General features: G+C 52.2%; 4 protein-coding genes across 4 annotated transcripts; 3 read left to right on the forward strand and 1 right to left on the reverse strand.

The window, feature by feature from the left end:
* Positions 1-29: 29 nt before the first annotated feature.
* Positions 30-3,757, reverse strand: HMPREF1120_01030 (uncharacterized protein; the record flags this gene model as incomplete). Its single annotated transcript, XM_009155036.1, has 8 exons — positions 30-1,333; positions 1,387-1,707; positions 1,758-2,471; positions 2,517-2,724; positions 2,781-3,086; positions 3,134-3,193; positions 3,242-3,479; positions 3,534-3,757. The coding sequence occupies 8 exons, from the start codon at positions 3,755-3,757 to the stop codon at positions 30-32; spliced, it is 3,375 nt and encodes a 1,124-aa protein (XP_009153284.1).
* Positions 3,758-6,723: 2,966 nt separating this feature from the next.
* HMPREF1120_01031 (MFS transporter, SP family, sugar:H+ symporter) lies at positions 6,724-8,689 on the forward strand (the record flags this gene model as incomplete). Its single annotated transcript, XM_009155037.1, has 8 exons — positions 6,724-6,795; positions 6,849-6,869; positions 6,921-6,997; positions 7,056-7,280; positions 7,337-7,887; positions 7,939-8,217; positions 8,268-8,497; positions 8,564-8,689. The coding sequence occupies 8 exons, from the start codon at positions 6,724-6,726 to the stop codon at positions 8,687-8,689; spliced, it is 1,581 nt and encodes a 526-aa protein (XP_009153285.1).
* Positions 8,690-10,173: 1,484 nt separating this feature from the next.
* Positions 10,174-11,061, forward strand: HMPREF1120_01032 (uncharacterized protein; the record flags this gene model as incomplete). The annotated part of the gene is made up of 2 exons (XM_009155038.1): positions 10,174-10,794; positions 10,858-11,061. 2 exons carry the CDS (start codon positions 10,174-10,176, stop codon positions 11,059-11,061), a joined length of 825 nt encoding a protein of 274 aa, XP_009153286.1.
* Positions 11,062-11,731: 670 nt separating this feature from the next.
* On the forward strand, positions 11,732-13,600 carry HMPREF1120_01033 (uncharacterized protein; the record flags this gene model as incomplete). Its single annotated transcript, XM_009155039.1, has 1 exon — positions 11,732-13,600. One exon carries the CDS (start codon positions 11,732-11,734, stop codon positions 13,598-13,600), a length of 1,869 nt encoding a protein of 622 aa, XP_009153287.1.
* Positions 13,601-14,358: the final 758 nt, after the last annotated feature.

The following is a 14,358-nucleotide window of genomic DNA, read 5'->3' on the forward strand; positions in this document are numbered from 1 at the left end:
GAACTTAAGCCGTATGTTACTATGTTGTCTTACTTTGTGTTGGTTCTGATGGGCTTCAACAGCAGCTCTTGTCGACTCTCCTTGTTCTCATCACAGCCAGCTTCCAGCATTTCCTGGATATAGTCGATCACATCTCGTCGCCGCCAATCAGTCGACACAGTGCGATAATGGTCATTATTTGCTGCCTTCAACGTCTTCTCGTAGAGACCACCTGCCTCTGCACTTCGACCAGTTCTGCGGTATGTGTCAGCTAAATCTGTCATTGCCTCGACCGTATCGATATGAAAGGGTCCCAGGGTCTTTTCCCATGCAGCAACGACGCTGGTAAGAATAGTTTTCGCCTCCTCCGTTCGCGCCATACGACAACAAACTTTGGCAGACTCGTACGATGCGCTAACTGTCCAGGGATGCTCGGGCCCGAATACCCGCCTTCCAAGCTCGGCCGCTTCTTCGAACAATGGGAGCGCCCGATCGTCGTCGCCACGATGGACGTAACATAGTGCGAGATTCGTAAAAGCTCCTAGGGTGTGCGGATTTTCAATTCCAGCGACCTCGATCAGTTGGTCGAGCGCGTACTGACACTCATCCATGGCTTCGTCGAGTCGATCCATACAAGCCAATGGACATCCCAAGCAGCTCCGTGCTCCCAGGACCTCGGCACTTCTTGGGCCAAAGAGCTTCTCCAGCAGCACAATGCTTCTCCTGTATTGTCTCTCTGCTTCCTCCCATTGGTAAGTGAAACGGGCTGCCATTGCGAGATCGATCGTGATCATGGCAGTTTTCAAGTCGGAATGGTCGGCCTTAGTCTTCAGATACTGCCGATACAGTGCAATCGCCAAAGCTGGGCGCGCTTGCCAAAGATATATCCTTGCAAGCTGCTGAACGAGCATATATACCTTTTTTGGATCGGGCGTACTTTGCACCTGGTCGTCCCGGTCCCAGCCACTGGCATCCAAAGCCAACTTGTAGAATCGTTCTGCATCGTCATACTTGTAGTACACGTCGGAAAGATACCCAATGTGTTGTAGTCCTTCTGGATCCAGATCACTCTCGTCCCACTGCATAGTGTAGTCCAGAACTGTGAGGGCGTGAAGGCGGATTCGCCCTCGGAAGGCCACATCGTCGGTTGTAGTCCAGCCAAAATTGCTGTCAACGAGCAGACCTCTAGTTAGGATCTCCACGCATCGCTGCACCGACATCCGTTGCGTATGCAGGTCAAGTCGCTGACGGGCCCAGGTGTGTATGAGCGTGTGAATCGAGTAGCTATCGTCGTGATGTCTCCGAATAAGGCTGAAAGAGTGGATCTCTGAGAACAGGTCCTTTACTTGCTGCTCTATACCCATCGATTAGCAGTCTCTCATGTGGATTCTTGTGGAGTAATCTCACCGGTCTTGATAAGGCCGCCCTGGAATATTCGCTCTGGTATGTCAACATTGAAGAAAAAGGAACACAGAGCCAGGAGTTCTGCAGCTTCTTGGTTCCTCTTTTCCAAGAGTCGATATGACGTCTCCCATGTAGTGAAGACGCACTCGTTGTATTGAGGGTCGAGTGTCAGATCTTTCTTTTGCAACAAATACTTGTTGTTCTTCCGGTAGAGTTCCAGATATGACGCAAATAATATGTCCTCATGAGAAATGTACGCTCCAGCCTGGTCAATTGCAAGTGGAAATTGACCCAGCTCCTCTGTGATCTGAATGGCGCGCTCTCCTCTCATAACCGTCAGATAATCATTTGAAGGGTGTAGCTACAGTACTTACTTTCTTCCTCTGAAAGATCGTCGCCGTCTTTTTGGCAACGACAGAGGAGAAGTTGCAGGCTCTCGTCTCCAGAAAAACAAGATATTTCCATCATCCTACCGTTCTTGATGGGGTTCCGACGTCGGGTCGTAATCACAATAGTCCCCAGTCGTGCCTTTGGGAGGTATCTTTCGATACGGCAGGCGGCAGGGAAATCTTCCGGCTCATAATTGTCAAAAACTGCAAGCCATTGATGGTTACCCTCGATATCTAGCCACAGATTGACTGCGTCCGCGATGCGATCGAAGGCACCCTCACCCTCCGCGACCACGGTGCCATCGTGCTGGACCAACCCTTCGAGCTCGAGATACTGGACGATCAGTGCAAGCGGCACGGAGTGCCTTTTGTAGAAGGCAATGATCCTGTTCGCCAGCACCATAAAGCTCGCTTGGATGGCGTTGAGATTGGCAGCGTTGAACCAAAGCACTGTCGAGTAGTCTGATTTGTAGTCCCAGCAATACTTGAGAGCCAGTTGAGTTTTCCCCACGCCCCCTGGTCCGAAGAGCACCATCAGTCGATTTGAGCTGGGTGCAGCAAGCTTATGTCGCAAGGCGGTGCGTTCTTGCACACGGCCTATGAACGATTCATTCTTGAGGGGTAAGTTGGATCTGAGATCGAACTTGGTGCTCGTTACAAGGGCATCCAAATCTTGAATGGTTTCCGCGGGTCGTTGGTCTAGACAGAGTAAGTCCGCGCCTTGAACTCCCTTCTATTACGTACTCTGAGCTGCTTGCGATGCGCTCCACTCGTCCCAGTTCCTTTTGACCGTGGCCTCAGCATCACGCGTCATCAGCATTAAGACGTCTCTGATTCTCTGATATGCCTGGTCACCGGTTGAGGTGAATTTTGTTAGGGTGATGTGATTCCTATTGATCCCAACCGCTTCGGTATCCCACGCAGGGGGCGCAGCAGACCATTTTGGCACGATCTAGGACAGGTCAGCTTCTCCGCCCAGACTGAACGCTACCGGTACATAGCACATGCCACAAGAGAGGGTCCACGTCCAAGACGTGTTTCCATGGTTTCATAGCAGTTCCGGATCCGGAAGCTATGACGGATCGTGTTGAATTGATTTGTCTGGTGCTCAAGCCACTGTGAGTGCGCTCCTAGTTCCTTGACTGCGCTGTCATTGATGCTGTAGTAAAACCCGGCGATTCGGAGAGCGTGAAGTCCCAAAGGAACCGCATTACTACCCTCATGCGGTGTGCCGAGGAACAGAATACCAAAGGTGGACAGTTTGATTCCTTTCTTGACTTCGCTCTTGTCCGAGAGGTTCGCATCCACCAGGGCCTACCATTATCAGTGGCAAAAAGGATGTGGACTTGAATCATTCTTACACTCTTGAGTACAATGCCACCAAGGCTGTGCACCACGAAGAATATGGGCCGACGAATAATCTAGAACATGTGAGCAGCAAATCATCAAGGATAGAGGATCACTCGTACCCCTTCACCCTCTCGCTGATCGGCCAGATGCTGCAAAAAATCCTGCGAGTAGCCTGGGAGAGTTTGTAGTGACGCCACACCATTGCGTGCATGCGTTCTGCTGTTGTAGCCGTATGTCATAATCCTAGTACGTGAGAATGACGGCTCCTTGGCGAGCAGGTCTCTCAACCAGAACGTTCCATTTTCGTGAGTCCAAGTCTTCTCACGGTGCCCGTTCACTCCGTGTATGGCAATGATGCTTCGGAAAGATGAGGTCAGAACTGTACCGGGCTATACTAGTATGCTGACTCACTCAACCAAAGGATCTGTGCCTTCATGTACGATCTGAAAGCCCCATGGCTCATCCGCATCAGGCTGTGCCTGCAGCTGTGGCTGTGTCTCTTCTTCGTTATTGCCTCGACCCAAGATACGTCGTCGAAAGTGACTCATAATGGAGGAAAGAGTTGCAACAGTGCTGCAGACACCAAAGGCGGAGGAGCCATCAGAAACAAAGGCATGTTCGGCATTTAGTAGCATTAGTAGGTGGAAATAGTACCAAGGCAGTGCTGGGATTCTGAAACGTAGCGGTCCTCGAAAGGTTTTAAGAAGGCTCACGGTCAGGCTATTTCAGTCTGTACAACCACCCTGCCAGCGGTTACTTACCCCTTCTTACAGGCCGGATCTTGAGAGTATCGAGGGTCGGGTCGAGGTTCATGAGAGACAGAACCTGCGACAGTAAATGGGGTTTCATGTCTGGCGCTCTGAATACACCTGGTTACGGGGCAAAGTATCCCCGTTGCTGAAGAAGATGTGCAGGTAAGGGAGACATGGGCTCGCCCCTCGCGGCCGACTGGCCTGCTAACTGGAGGCATAATTCTCGTGAACCGCCCTGCCCTGCCTTAGTCTCCTCCGAGTCAAACGGAGTTTGACTCGAAGGGCAAAGAGAAGAGGAGGGATTCTGCCCAACTGGAGCAAAGTCAAACATCAGGAGAAATAAATGAAAAGGGTTGAGGTGAAGGAAGCTGAGCATGACAAGTCGCAGTTGGTCGTAGGGGTGCATTCTGCACGACAAGCGCTTTCCAGGCGTACCAATCTTGACTGGGCAAGGTCGCGGGGGACCTAGGCGGTCCAGGTTTGTGGCGGTTGAAAGATAGTCCTTGAAAACGGCCCCGAGTTACTGCTGCAGTCAAAGTGTTCACGGCAAGGCTCGTGGGAATTTGGAGTAGTATGTCAGAATGTGACGTGCGCCCACCATAACGTGATTACACGAAATTGTGGTATCGAATATCCTTTTCTTTTATTTTGACATGCGGTGGTATTCCATTCTCATGAAGTGTGCTGGGCTATGATGCGGCGGCTCGGACGCAGCCATTGCTCGACAGAGACAGGAGGGCCGCAATGCCAGGAGAAAAGCCAGCATGAGGCAGACGGGGGTGTCGAGCGATACGGGTATCGTGGTCGGAGGAGTCGCCGCAAGTCGTACCTAGAAGGAGTTCCAGTTGAGGTCAGACGTCAAGATATGCTTTTCAGGCTCTTCCTGCGGGTACCCACAACCACCTACAGAACTCCGCCTGTCAGCCAAGGCAAGTTGATATAGGGAGTACCGGACCGTCGCCATCACTGCTGAGAACACTGTCCAGGGTTCCCGCCTTCCAGCTTTGGCTGACTTGCGACTTGCGTTGCCTCCAGTCAGCAACACTTCAAGTTCAACTTGCCCGTAGGTGCCCGTAAGGTGTCTTAGCCCGTCAGCCATGCCTGAGGCTCTCGTTTACTACCTATGCAGAGCCTGGGGAGCCTCACCCCTCCGGGGTTGGAGTTTGGGGGTGAGTTGGTGCTCGGGATGGCTTAAGAGGCTGCCTAGGTAGGGTTTCTAAGCCCAGCTGAAGACCAACGCGCCTTCCCTCGCCCTGCCTGTAAGCATCGTACTGTTGCTACTGTACATTCCGAGTCGTCAAACCCTCGTTCTCAAACATGCATATCAAATTCGATGCCTTCTGCCGAGTCAGATACCATTTAAGTCGTCGATCATGGCGCCTATGGTGCCAGTGTGGAATCTATTCTCTCAGTTCTACTTTCAAGGACTATTCGAGTCCCCCATTCAGGCGGTTCGCCGCTCTGTACATAGTAGGGTATGATCATTGTCACACTCCAAGTCTACCTTCCCAGAAAGGATTTGGTTTGACTGAAGCAAATTTCGCCGGTCCTCACTGAGGCGGGCCAAATATTGATCAGGGGCACTCGGAGACATGTCTATATGTTGAAGCAACGTAGTTGGTGTTCCAAAGGCTTATAACAAGTTCTCCGCAGTGGAACATGTTCCTAGTCCACCCGTACATTGTACAGTTGTATACAGTATGCGTTATGCTTCATGAGGATATTCCCCCTTCCTGGCCAACAAGGGAAAGCGAGGCGGCCCTAGCTTGAGAGCAAGTCCCCTGGAGGTCCCTGAGAGCGCACGTTGTAGCGCTGCACCTCCAGCGACAGGCTACCAAATAAGCAGTTCAAAGAAGGACTTTCAACACACGGCGATTCGCTTGTATTTGCTTTCCAGACTCCGAGCCAAAGACGAAGACTCGGGGCTCTTCAGCGGGCGGAAATGATAGCGGTCAAAATCGCGTCAAAGGTCGAGTATTGGGACCAGAAGAACAATTAGGGTGGAGCAGTCATTCCAGTACCACTGGCACCTACTGGGTGAATCGATTCTGGTCCTACCGATCTGCTCTGCCCACCTATGCCCGCAGCCTTTTATTCAATGCGAGTGTAACCCTGGGCGGTAGACAAATGGCAATCAACACATGCTCCCATGGCCCAAATCATTCGGGAGATCAATCCACCGAACAAGCAGGTTTGTGTTGCGTTGGCAGCGGCGTCACTCAACCGTGGTTGGGTGTCAGCAGCCTCCGCACGACAAGGGTTTGCGCTACGAGCTAATTCAGGCTGAAAGAGCTCGACTACCCTTGTTGCACGGGCGCCATCGCCTCTCCTCCACTGTCTACAGGATATGGCAATTGCAGAAGACTCTGGGGTTGCGGAAGATCGGCGCAACACAGGAGCTCCACACGAAAGCATCTTCGAAAGCTTGCACCTCTAAACCTCTCCTTGGCTGATGCTTGGGTTACTCTGGCTTCGACGTGTCCTTGACAACCTTGGAAGGCATCTGCTACCATCAAAGCCAAGGCTTCTTGCTATACGGCATTCGGCAGTCCTCCGGCCTCCGTTGGCCAACAGCGGAGATATGCCGGGCCAATACTTCGCAGATGCAAGCCAGGACGATGACCCTGTTCATCTGTCAGAGTCGCCGCTGGAGATCGCCTGACACGGTACAGGGGAGCTCAGTCTTTTGGGAATATATCCGACGGGCATGTGGCAGGTGAGTGGTTGCCGGCTGATTATCTGCTTTATATTCAATTCATTGCCGCACGTCGCGCCTGTTGAGTTACTCGGCGTGCATTGTTTAACCTTTCCACCTGCGTTTTCGCGACGTTGCTGGCACTGTTATAGTCATGTCGTTCATCAGGAGAATCGTGCACAATAGTGCCGTCAAGGTCGACCCGCCCGAGGTGTACAATTGGCGAGTGAGTACCATCGACCTCGAGCACTGGGAGCTGTACTGACATTGCACTATCAGGTGTTTGCACTTGCGGCCGCAGTACGGAAAATCTGAGCATGTTGACCTGTCTTTTTTACTAAGATACTCCAGGCTTGTTTCGGGGGAACGCTTTTCGGAATGGACATAGGCATCATCGGCGGTGTGCTGACGCTTCCTGACTTCAAAGAGTATGTGCATATGGGATCGAAATTCGACACTTGGGATCGGTCGCTGATAAAGTTCCAGTGAATTTGGCCTCACGCACTTAAGCAAGATCGGAGCGTCCAATTTATCCGCGAACTTGGTCTCCGTTATGCAAGCTGGAGCCATAGTCGGTGCTCTAGCTGCAAATCCCTTGTCGGACTGGCAGGGCCGCCGACTCAGTATCCTTGTCATCTCGGTCTTTGCATTCATCGGCGGTCTTCTACAAGCACTCTCCTATGGTAGCCTGGTTTGCTTTTACATTGGACGGTATGTTTTGAGGCATGGAGCGCAACTTGCGAGCAATGCGATCTAACAGATGACAGCTTCGTGGAAGGGTTAGGGCTTGGAGGAGCCACCATGCTTGCACCAACCTACGTGGCAGAGAACTCTCCACGTGGCATTCGAGGGCTCCTGGTCGGCTTCTACCAGCTCTTCGAGACGATGGGTGCAATGGTCGCATTCTTCATCAACTACGGGAGTCTGCTTCACTTGAAGGGACATGCAACATGGATGGTTCCGCTGTCAATGCAGTCTCTCCCGCCTCTTCTCCTCTTCATCTCCATCCTGTTCTGTCCCGAAAGTCCCAGATGGCTCGCTTCCAAGGATAATTGGGACAAAGCATCCAGCGTTCTGTCTACGGTCCGCCAACTGCCTTCCACCCACCCTTACGTACAGGCGGAACTTCTTGAGATGAAAACCCAACTCGATGCCGAAAAGTCTCGACTTGCCGGAAACGGCTATTGGGCTCTGACGAAAGAGGCGTGGACCATTCCGGGAAATCGACGGCGGTCGATAATGGTCATTGGCCTCATGATTGCACAACAAATGACCGGAACCAATGCGATCAATTATTATGCTCCCACTATCTTTACCGGTAAGAAACCCAGATAGAAGCGATTGCAAAGCTGAGCTAATTGGGGCAAAGATTTGGGCGTCACTGGGAACACCAACAGCCTTTTCGCAACCGGGGTCTATGGAATCGTCAAGATGTGCTCTTGCGCCATCTTCATCGTTTTCCTCGCGGACACTCTTGGGCGGAAGCTGTCGCTGGTCTGGACGGGCCTGTTCATGTGGTTCTGCATGTTCTACCTGGGCTTCTATGTCCGGTTCGATCCACCAAAGACTGGGGCGGCGATATCGAGTGCCGGATATGCTGCTTTGGTCATGGTCTATCTCTTTGCTGCTGCCTTTCAATTTGGCTGGGGTAAGTTTGACCAGGACTTCCGAGCGTACCAGAAGCTAATATTCGGTCAGGACCGGTTTGTTGGATGCTGTCCTCCGAGATCTCCTCCCAGCGGCTCCGAGGATTGACTGTTTCCTATGCGGCTGCAACGCAATGGGTATTCAATCTGGTGGTCGCAAGGGCGACCCCCGTCATGTTGGATACCGTGGGTGCCGGTGGTTACGGGACTTACTTCATCTACGGATCGTTCTGCTTCACCATTGGTGTGGGAGCCTTCTTCCTCGTACCGGAAACGAAAGGGGTAAGTTCTCCACGCGCAAACTTCCCTTGCGCTATAAATTGATGATGTGCTGACCCCTCGATAAAGCTGACCCTCGAACGAATGGATGAACTCTTTGGCGTGACGAACTTTGGTGGTGTGGAGGATATAGGCGTGGCGGCACAGCATGCCAAGGGAGACATTGAAGCCATTCATGTTGAAGAGGCAAAATGATGTTGGAAAGTGACTGGAGGTATCGAGTTCGTGGAACATACTTAGTAGGCTGCATCAGGCTTGCATCGGCAGTGATTTCGTCAACATGACTTCCTTGGCTCAGTTCTGCAAGCATACAGGTATAAGGTGCCCCGGTTTATCCAATGTCTGCCATGGCCCTCAGCTCCAAACGAACAATGACACATTTACACCCCGGCATCTCGTCGGATGTCACTTACAGTTTTTGAGGCAGTATATGAGGTCACTCGAAGCGATTGAGTATTTCCGCACATGAATCTCCGAGGTGATCCGTGAATGAGGTAGGGATTGCATACAAGTTTGTTTCCCCAGACACTGCAGGGCACTTGGCCGGCAACAACAATCTGGGGAGAGGCCCGCACCTGATGACGACAAGGCGGCGGTGATCCGCGCTGGCGAATGAGACCCCGACGATAAGTAAACGAGGACCGTGCTAGGCCAGGGCTAGTTAGATTGTGTCAACGGTCAGCCAATCACCGAGGTTGTCCCACACACTCCCAGTCGCCTCACTTGCCCTGATGCGGGAGTCAGTTTTAGTGGGTTAGTCATGTCCGGTCTATGCCTTGATAAGCATCTCTACGCGGTACTCTGCCCCCATCCCCCTTCCAGCAGGATCAACATGTCCTCGTTCATTGTTCTCTATCTCGTCTCTCAGTGGACCAGATGCAAGACACTCCCAGCGCGACCGCTACCGCCAACATCCGAGAGCAACAGCACTACTAGTATGCTTGACAGGACTGACTCGTCACCCTGTGCTCCTACTGCAATCTATCAATAGCGTGGGGAATCCATCTTGGTCGGAAATTGTTCTGATTTGCCTGGATGCTGACACTACATGACCACTGACCTGCGCCGTAACTCGTGTCGTCCGACGTCGCTCCAGTCCTGAGACCATATCTCGAATCCAGAAGAGTTGATAAACCTGGCCTTGACCCAGAGAAAGCCTCGTCTCTTTCCTGCTCCCTCCAGACCCTGTGCAAGCGTTGCAGTCCTCTCTCAGCATTGACGAGTCTGGTGCCTCCATCGATCTGAACCTCGACGGCTTCTTGCGCGTCTCGCTCATCGGTAGCCTTGTCATCTTCGTACTGTTCGCCGTGCCCGCATCTGCAAAAGTTGTGAGAGACAGACAAACAATTCAATTCCAATATAGTCACCTACCCGGACACTACCCCCTTTTGAACTCGAATCCTCAAAGACCGTGCTCAAAGTCTGATGTCGGTTGATCTACGTGCATCCCGTACTTGTCTACGCTTTCCATCTCGAGTCGTCACCGTCTCGAGAGCTCAGCTTTCTTCAGTCCATACTGGAGATCTCACCAGACCCATCGATCGAGGTTGAATCTGTCAGAAAGATCCAAAACGGTAGGTGGCCCAACAGTACTTTGTCATGAGACTGAATGGAAGAAGGGATCGAATCACAGAGGAATTAGCATTCATTCTGCTAAACATCAGAACGGAACGTCCAACATGGCTCTGTCTACTGCTGCCGCTACCGCTCCAGCATTAGACGCTGCACTACTCCACGAGAAACGGAGTTCGATCGCGGACAAAGTGGCATTGGGCTCGAGTACTAGTACTTCGAACAACGACGGAGTCAGAGTCCGCATCGTGTCTCCGCACGAGTACAAGGAAGCCGCCGCCTGTCTCGCCGAAGCATTTCGTCACGACGACGTGGTGCGATATGCGATCGACACGCCCGATCGAATGCACCTTTCCGACGAGGAGCGGTTTAACTTGCACAAAGCGACAATGGAGTATGTCACCTACGCTCACTGTCTCAATGGACTGGTCTTGGCCGTGGGTGAGAACAACAACTACGATTGTGTTGCATTGTGGTTACCGCCAGGCAAGAACATTGACGATTGGTTCACCATCCTTCGAAGTGGGATGTGGCGTCTCAATTTCCAGTTGTCCAAGGAAGGGAAAGTTCGGTTCTTCGACGAGTTCTTGCCCCTGCTGCACCGGACCAAACAGGAAGTGCTGGGTGATAGGGACCATCGGTCCTGGTATCTCAATTATATCGGCACTAAACCTGAAGCAAGGGGAAAGGGATATGCTCGCAGGTTGATCGACTATGTTATGAAGATGGTAGGTCTGGTTTCTTGAAGGCTTTGATATCCTGTGATAGTGGGTAATGACTGTGAATTACAGGCCGATGCTGAAGGAGTTCCATGCTACCTCGAAAGCTCGCATGATGTCAACCTTATCATCTATGGTAAGATGGGCTTTGAGCTGAAGAAGCAGATCTATTTGAAGAGAGCGGAGGGGAAAGAGCTGCGGATGGATGTCATGGTTAGGGAGCCGGTTGTGAGCAATGGTGAGAAGAATGGTAATGCTTCTGTCAAGGCTGCTTGAGCAGAGCGGTTGTTTGGGGGCCGTGTCTGACAGACTGTGATGGGACGAAGCTCAGTAGAAAGCTAGTTGACAGCTCCGGTTGAATATACTGTATATGCTGATTTGAAGTGACTCGATTGTCACCAGAATAGGGTGGTGCATGCTATCCGTGACCTGTTTGCCGGATCGAAATTATCCCATCTGTCAATCCAATTCTGAGAGCATAGGGTGAATACCGAAAGTCGTTGAGTAAAGGCCGGGATCTGGAATAGACAGTACGACATACCGTGAGTGGGTTCTTGAAGCAGAAACGGCGGCGAGGCTGAGCGCCACTGGCAGTACATTGGAGCCTGCACCAGCCACAACTTGAACGTCACCCTTTTCTGCAGTGCGCGTTTCAGGTCATCATCCATCAGCCTGCGAGAAACCCATCTTGGATCTTTCTTCCTGCAACTCTCTCAACACCCGCCATTTATACCGCTTGTTGTTGTCGTTCGCTAGTCCTCTTGTACACTCCCTCATTAACCCTGCGCCCCGTCTCGGTCGTTGAATGCCATCCAAGAATGTCCGCATTCCGCTCGAGATGACGATCGACTGGAGTTTCGCTCCCGACTGAGCCAGCGTTTGTCGTCCACTCCGTCAACGGCCATCAAAATCTTGTCCCTCCTACTGCAGCGGTCAGGTCATCTTGATGCCTTCCTACTCGAGTCCCTCACCATCACCTCCGCCAACAACATCCTCCGGCCGACGAGTGCGGTCTTGCGCCCGAAAATGCGAACGCGCGTGCTGCACCGTCGCCACATACTTTCCACTTGCCTTTGTGTACGGATTATCGACATGGGCTGTGTGGGTGGTTGGGTCGATTGGATTCGGAAGCCAACGAACTAGTCATACATGGTGGCTCATACAGGGCATTTGCGGCCTAGGAATCATTTTCTACGCCCTCGCAAACCTGTCGTATACGGTTGCGGTCTTCACCGACCCGGGGTCACCATTACAGGACTCCTCCTCCAAATCCAAAAAGGGAAGGGGAAACTATTCGGTCCTACCGACCACGGAGTCCGAGCATCCAGGGTTGGCCGCCAACAACATTCAGACCATCACGGTGTCTTCAACCGGTGCGGCGAGATATTGCAAGAAATGTCACACACCCAAACCAGACCGGACACACCACTGCTCGACATGTGGCCGATGTGTGTTGAAGATGGACCACCATTGTCCTTGGCTGTCCACCTGTCTCGGTCTCCGCAATTACAAGGCCTTTGTACTGTTTCTGATCTACATATCCCTCTTTGCCTGGGCCAGTTTCGCCGCTTCGGCCTGGTGGATGTGGAAGGAAATGTTCGAGGAAAGTGGGTATCTGGACGATTTGGCGCCCGTCAACATCATCCTCCTGGCCGTGATTTCGGGGATTATAGGATTGGTGTTGACCGGGTTTACGGGGTGGCATATCTATCTGTGTATGAAGGGGCAGACCACGATTGAAAAGCTCGAAAAGACAAGGTACCTCAGCGGCGTCAGGAGCCGGGTAGAGCGAAATCGGCAAGAGCAACAATTGCACAATCATCGCAGACGTAGTTCCGAGGGGGTTGCAGAGAGACTGCAACGGGCGGGCGAGCAGATTCTTGAATTTCATGCCAACGCCGTGCCTGGCGCGTCACGCTTTGAAGAGGGCGAAGAGCATACGTCGCCTGTGCCGAGTGTGTACAATTCCAATCACACTCGAGAAGAAGGATCATCACATCAACAACCGCTGAACGACTATGCTGCCGGTAGTCGTCAATATCATGCTCAGCATCCTCATCACAACAACAAGAACAACAATAACGATACACCAGCCATCCGCGCCCTACGACGGACTTACTCCAACATCGAAGCCGAGCGCGAACGCAACCGGTACGCTGAGTATCTCGACGACCGGGAATCCGAAAAACTGCCCAACGCATTCGATCTCGGCTGGCGCCGCAACCTGCGCCACGTGTTTGGACCCAACCCGCTTTTATGGTTCTTGCCCGTCTGCAATACTACCGGCGACGGCTGGCGGTGGGAAGTCAGTGAGAAATGGCTGATTGCTCACCAAGAAGCCAGTAGACGGAAGGAACAGAGATTAGCAGCGGCGGCGGCGGCGGCCATGATGGAGCATGATGATGACAACCGTCACCACTATGGTCAAGAGTACCACTATTCTGATGATGTGAGGATGCGTGGCGGCGGCGGTGGTGATACTGGTGGTAATGGTGGTCGTGGTGCTGGTAGGCCCAACTACTACTACGAAACCGACCGCGGGAATTATCTCAGAGACGGACAAGGAGGCGTCTATTCCCAGAGCGCCATGTCGATGAAACCTCTGCAGAACCACGGCTATACCGGCGGGAGTACCCTTGGTCGCGCTCGTGGTCGAAGAAGACAGAGGCGCGATTTTGATCGTGGCGACACTTTTCAAGTCAGCACGAGCGGCAGTAGAAGCGGGAGCAGAAGCGGAAGTCGGAGTAGAAGCAGTAGTAGAAGCAGTAGTAGTGGCGACAGTAGTGGGGAGAGTGACAGCGATCACGACAGGTGATGATCTTTTTGGACACGGAAGACACAATACGATTAGGTTGGTTGGATAACGAAATCAATGCTTGATGAGTTTCTCTAGCTCTAGCAAAGATTCGATTGCAGCGCAGCGAGCCAGCGGAACTCTAGAAAACCATCGGCTGGTGTTTTAACAATTCTTCATCGGTGGTGCCAGTGGTCGCTACCTACCTTATGTACCTAGGTAGGTACTGGTGGTATACCGCCCACGTAAAGGACCGGATCTAAAGTAGACGGACTCGACTCGGGTCCTCGCTGGGATGTGGTACTGCTATTAAGTAGAGCTGCTCATTCACCTAGGTACCTTAGTGGAATATAGAAGGTCACTGTACCCATTCTAAGGTATGTATTCCATCCAACAGCCAACGAACGCTACCTGACTATATTTATACCACCAACCCAATTTGACCATACCACCAAGCCATCCAGCTTCAGGCCGTATTGCAATAACCATGGTAACCGTAGTTGAGACTGGCCGGAAGAGACAGTTGGAAAAGGCAAAAGAACACCAAACACTATGGTCTGTTAATGTGGGAACGACGTTGTCTCTGCCAGTGTCCCTATCCCGCTTTAAAGCCCGTCTGACCTTGCTCTTGCCATCCCTGCGGAAGGGCTAGACTGAAAGATCGAGCTTCAGCCTTAATCCTGAAGCCTTTGAATTTTCATCCTTCAACGTTCGTCCTTCGACGTTCGTCCTTCGACGTTCGTCCTTCGACGTTCGTCCTTCGACGTTCGTCCTTCGAC

Source organism: Exophiala dermatitidis (assembly GCF_000230625.1).
Source record: "Exophiala dermatitidis NIH/UT8656 unplaced genomic scaffold supercont1.1, whole genome shotgun sequence".
Classification (NCBI taxonomy): domain Eukaryota; kingdom Fungi; phylum Ascomycota; class Eurotiomycetes; order Chaetothyriales; family Herpotrichiellaceae; genus Exophiala; species Exophiala dermatitidis.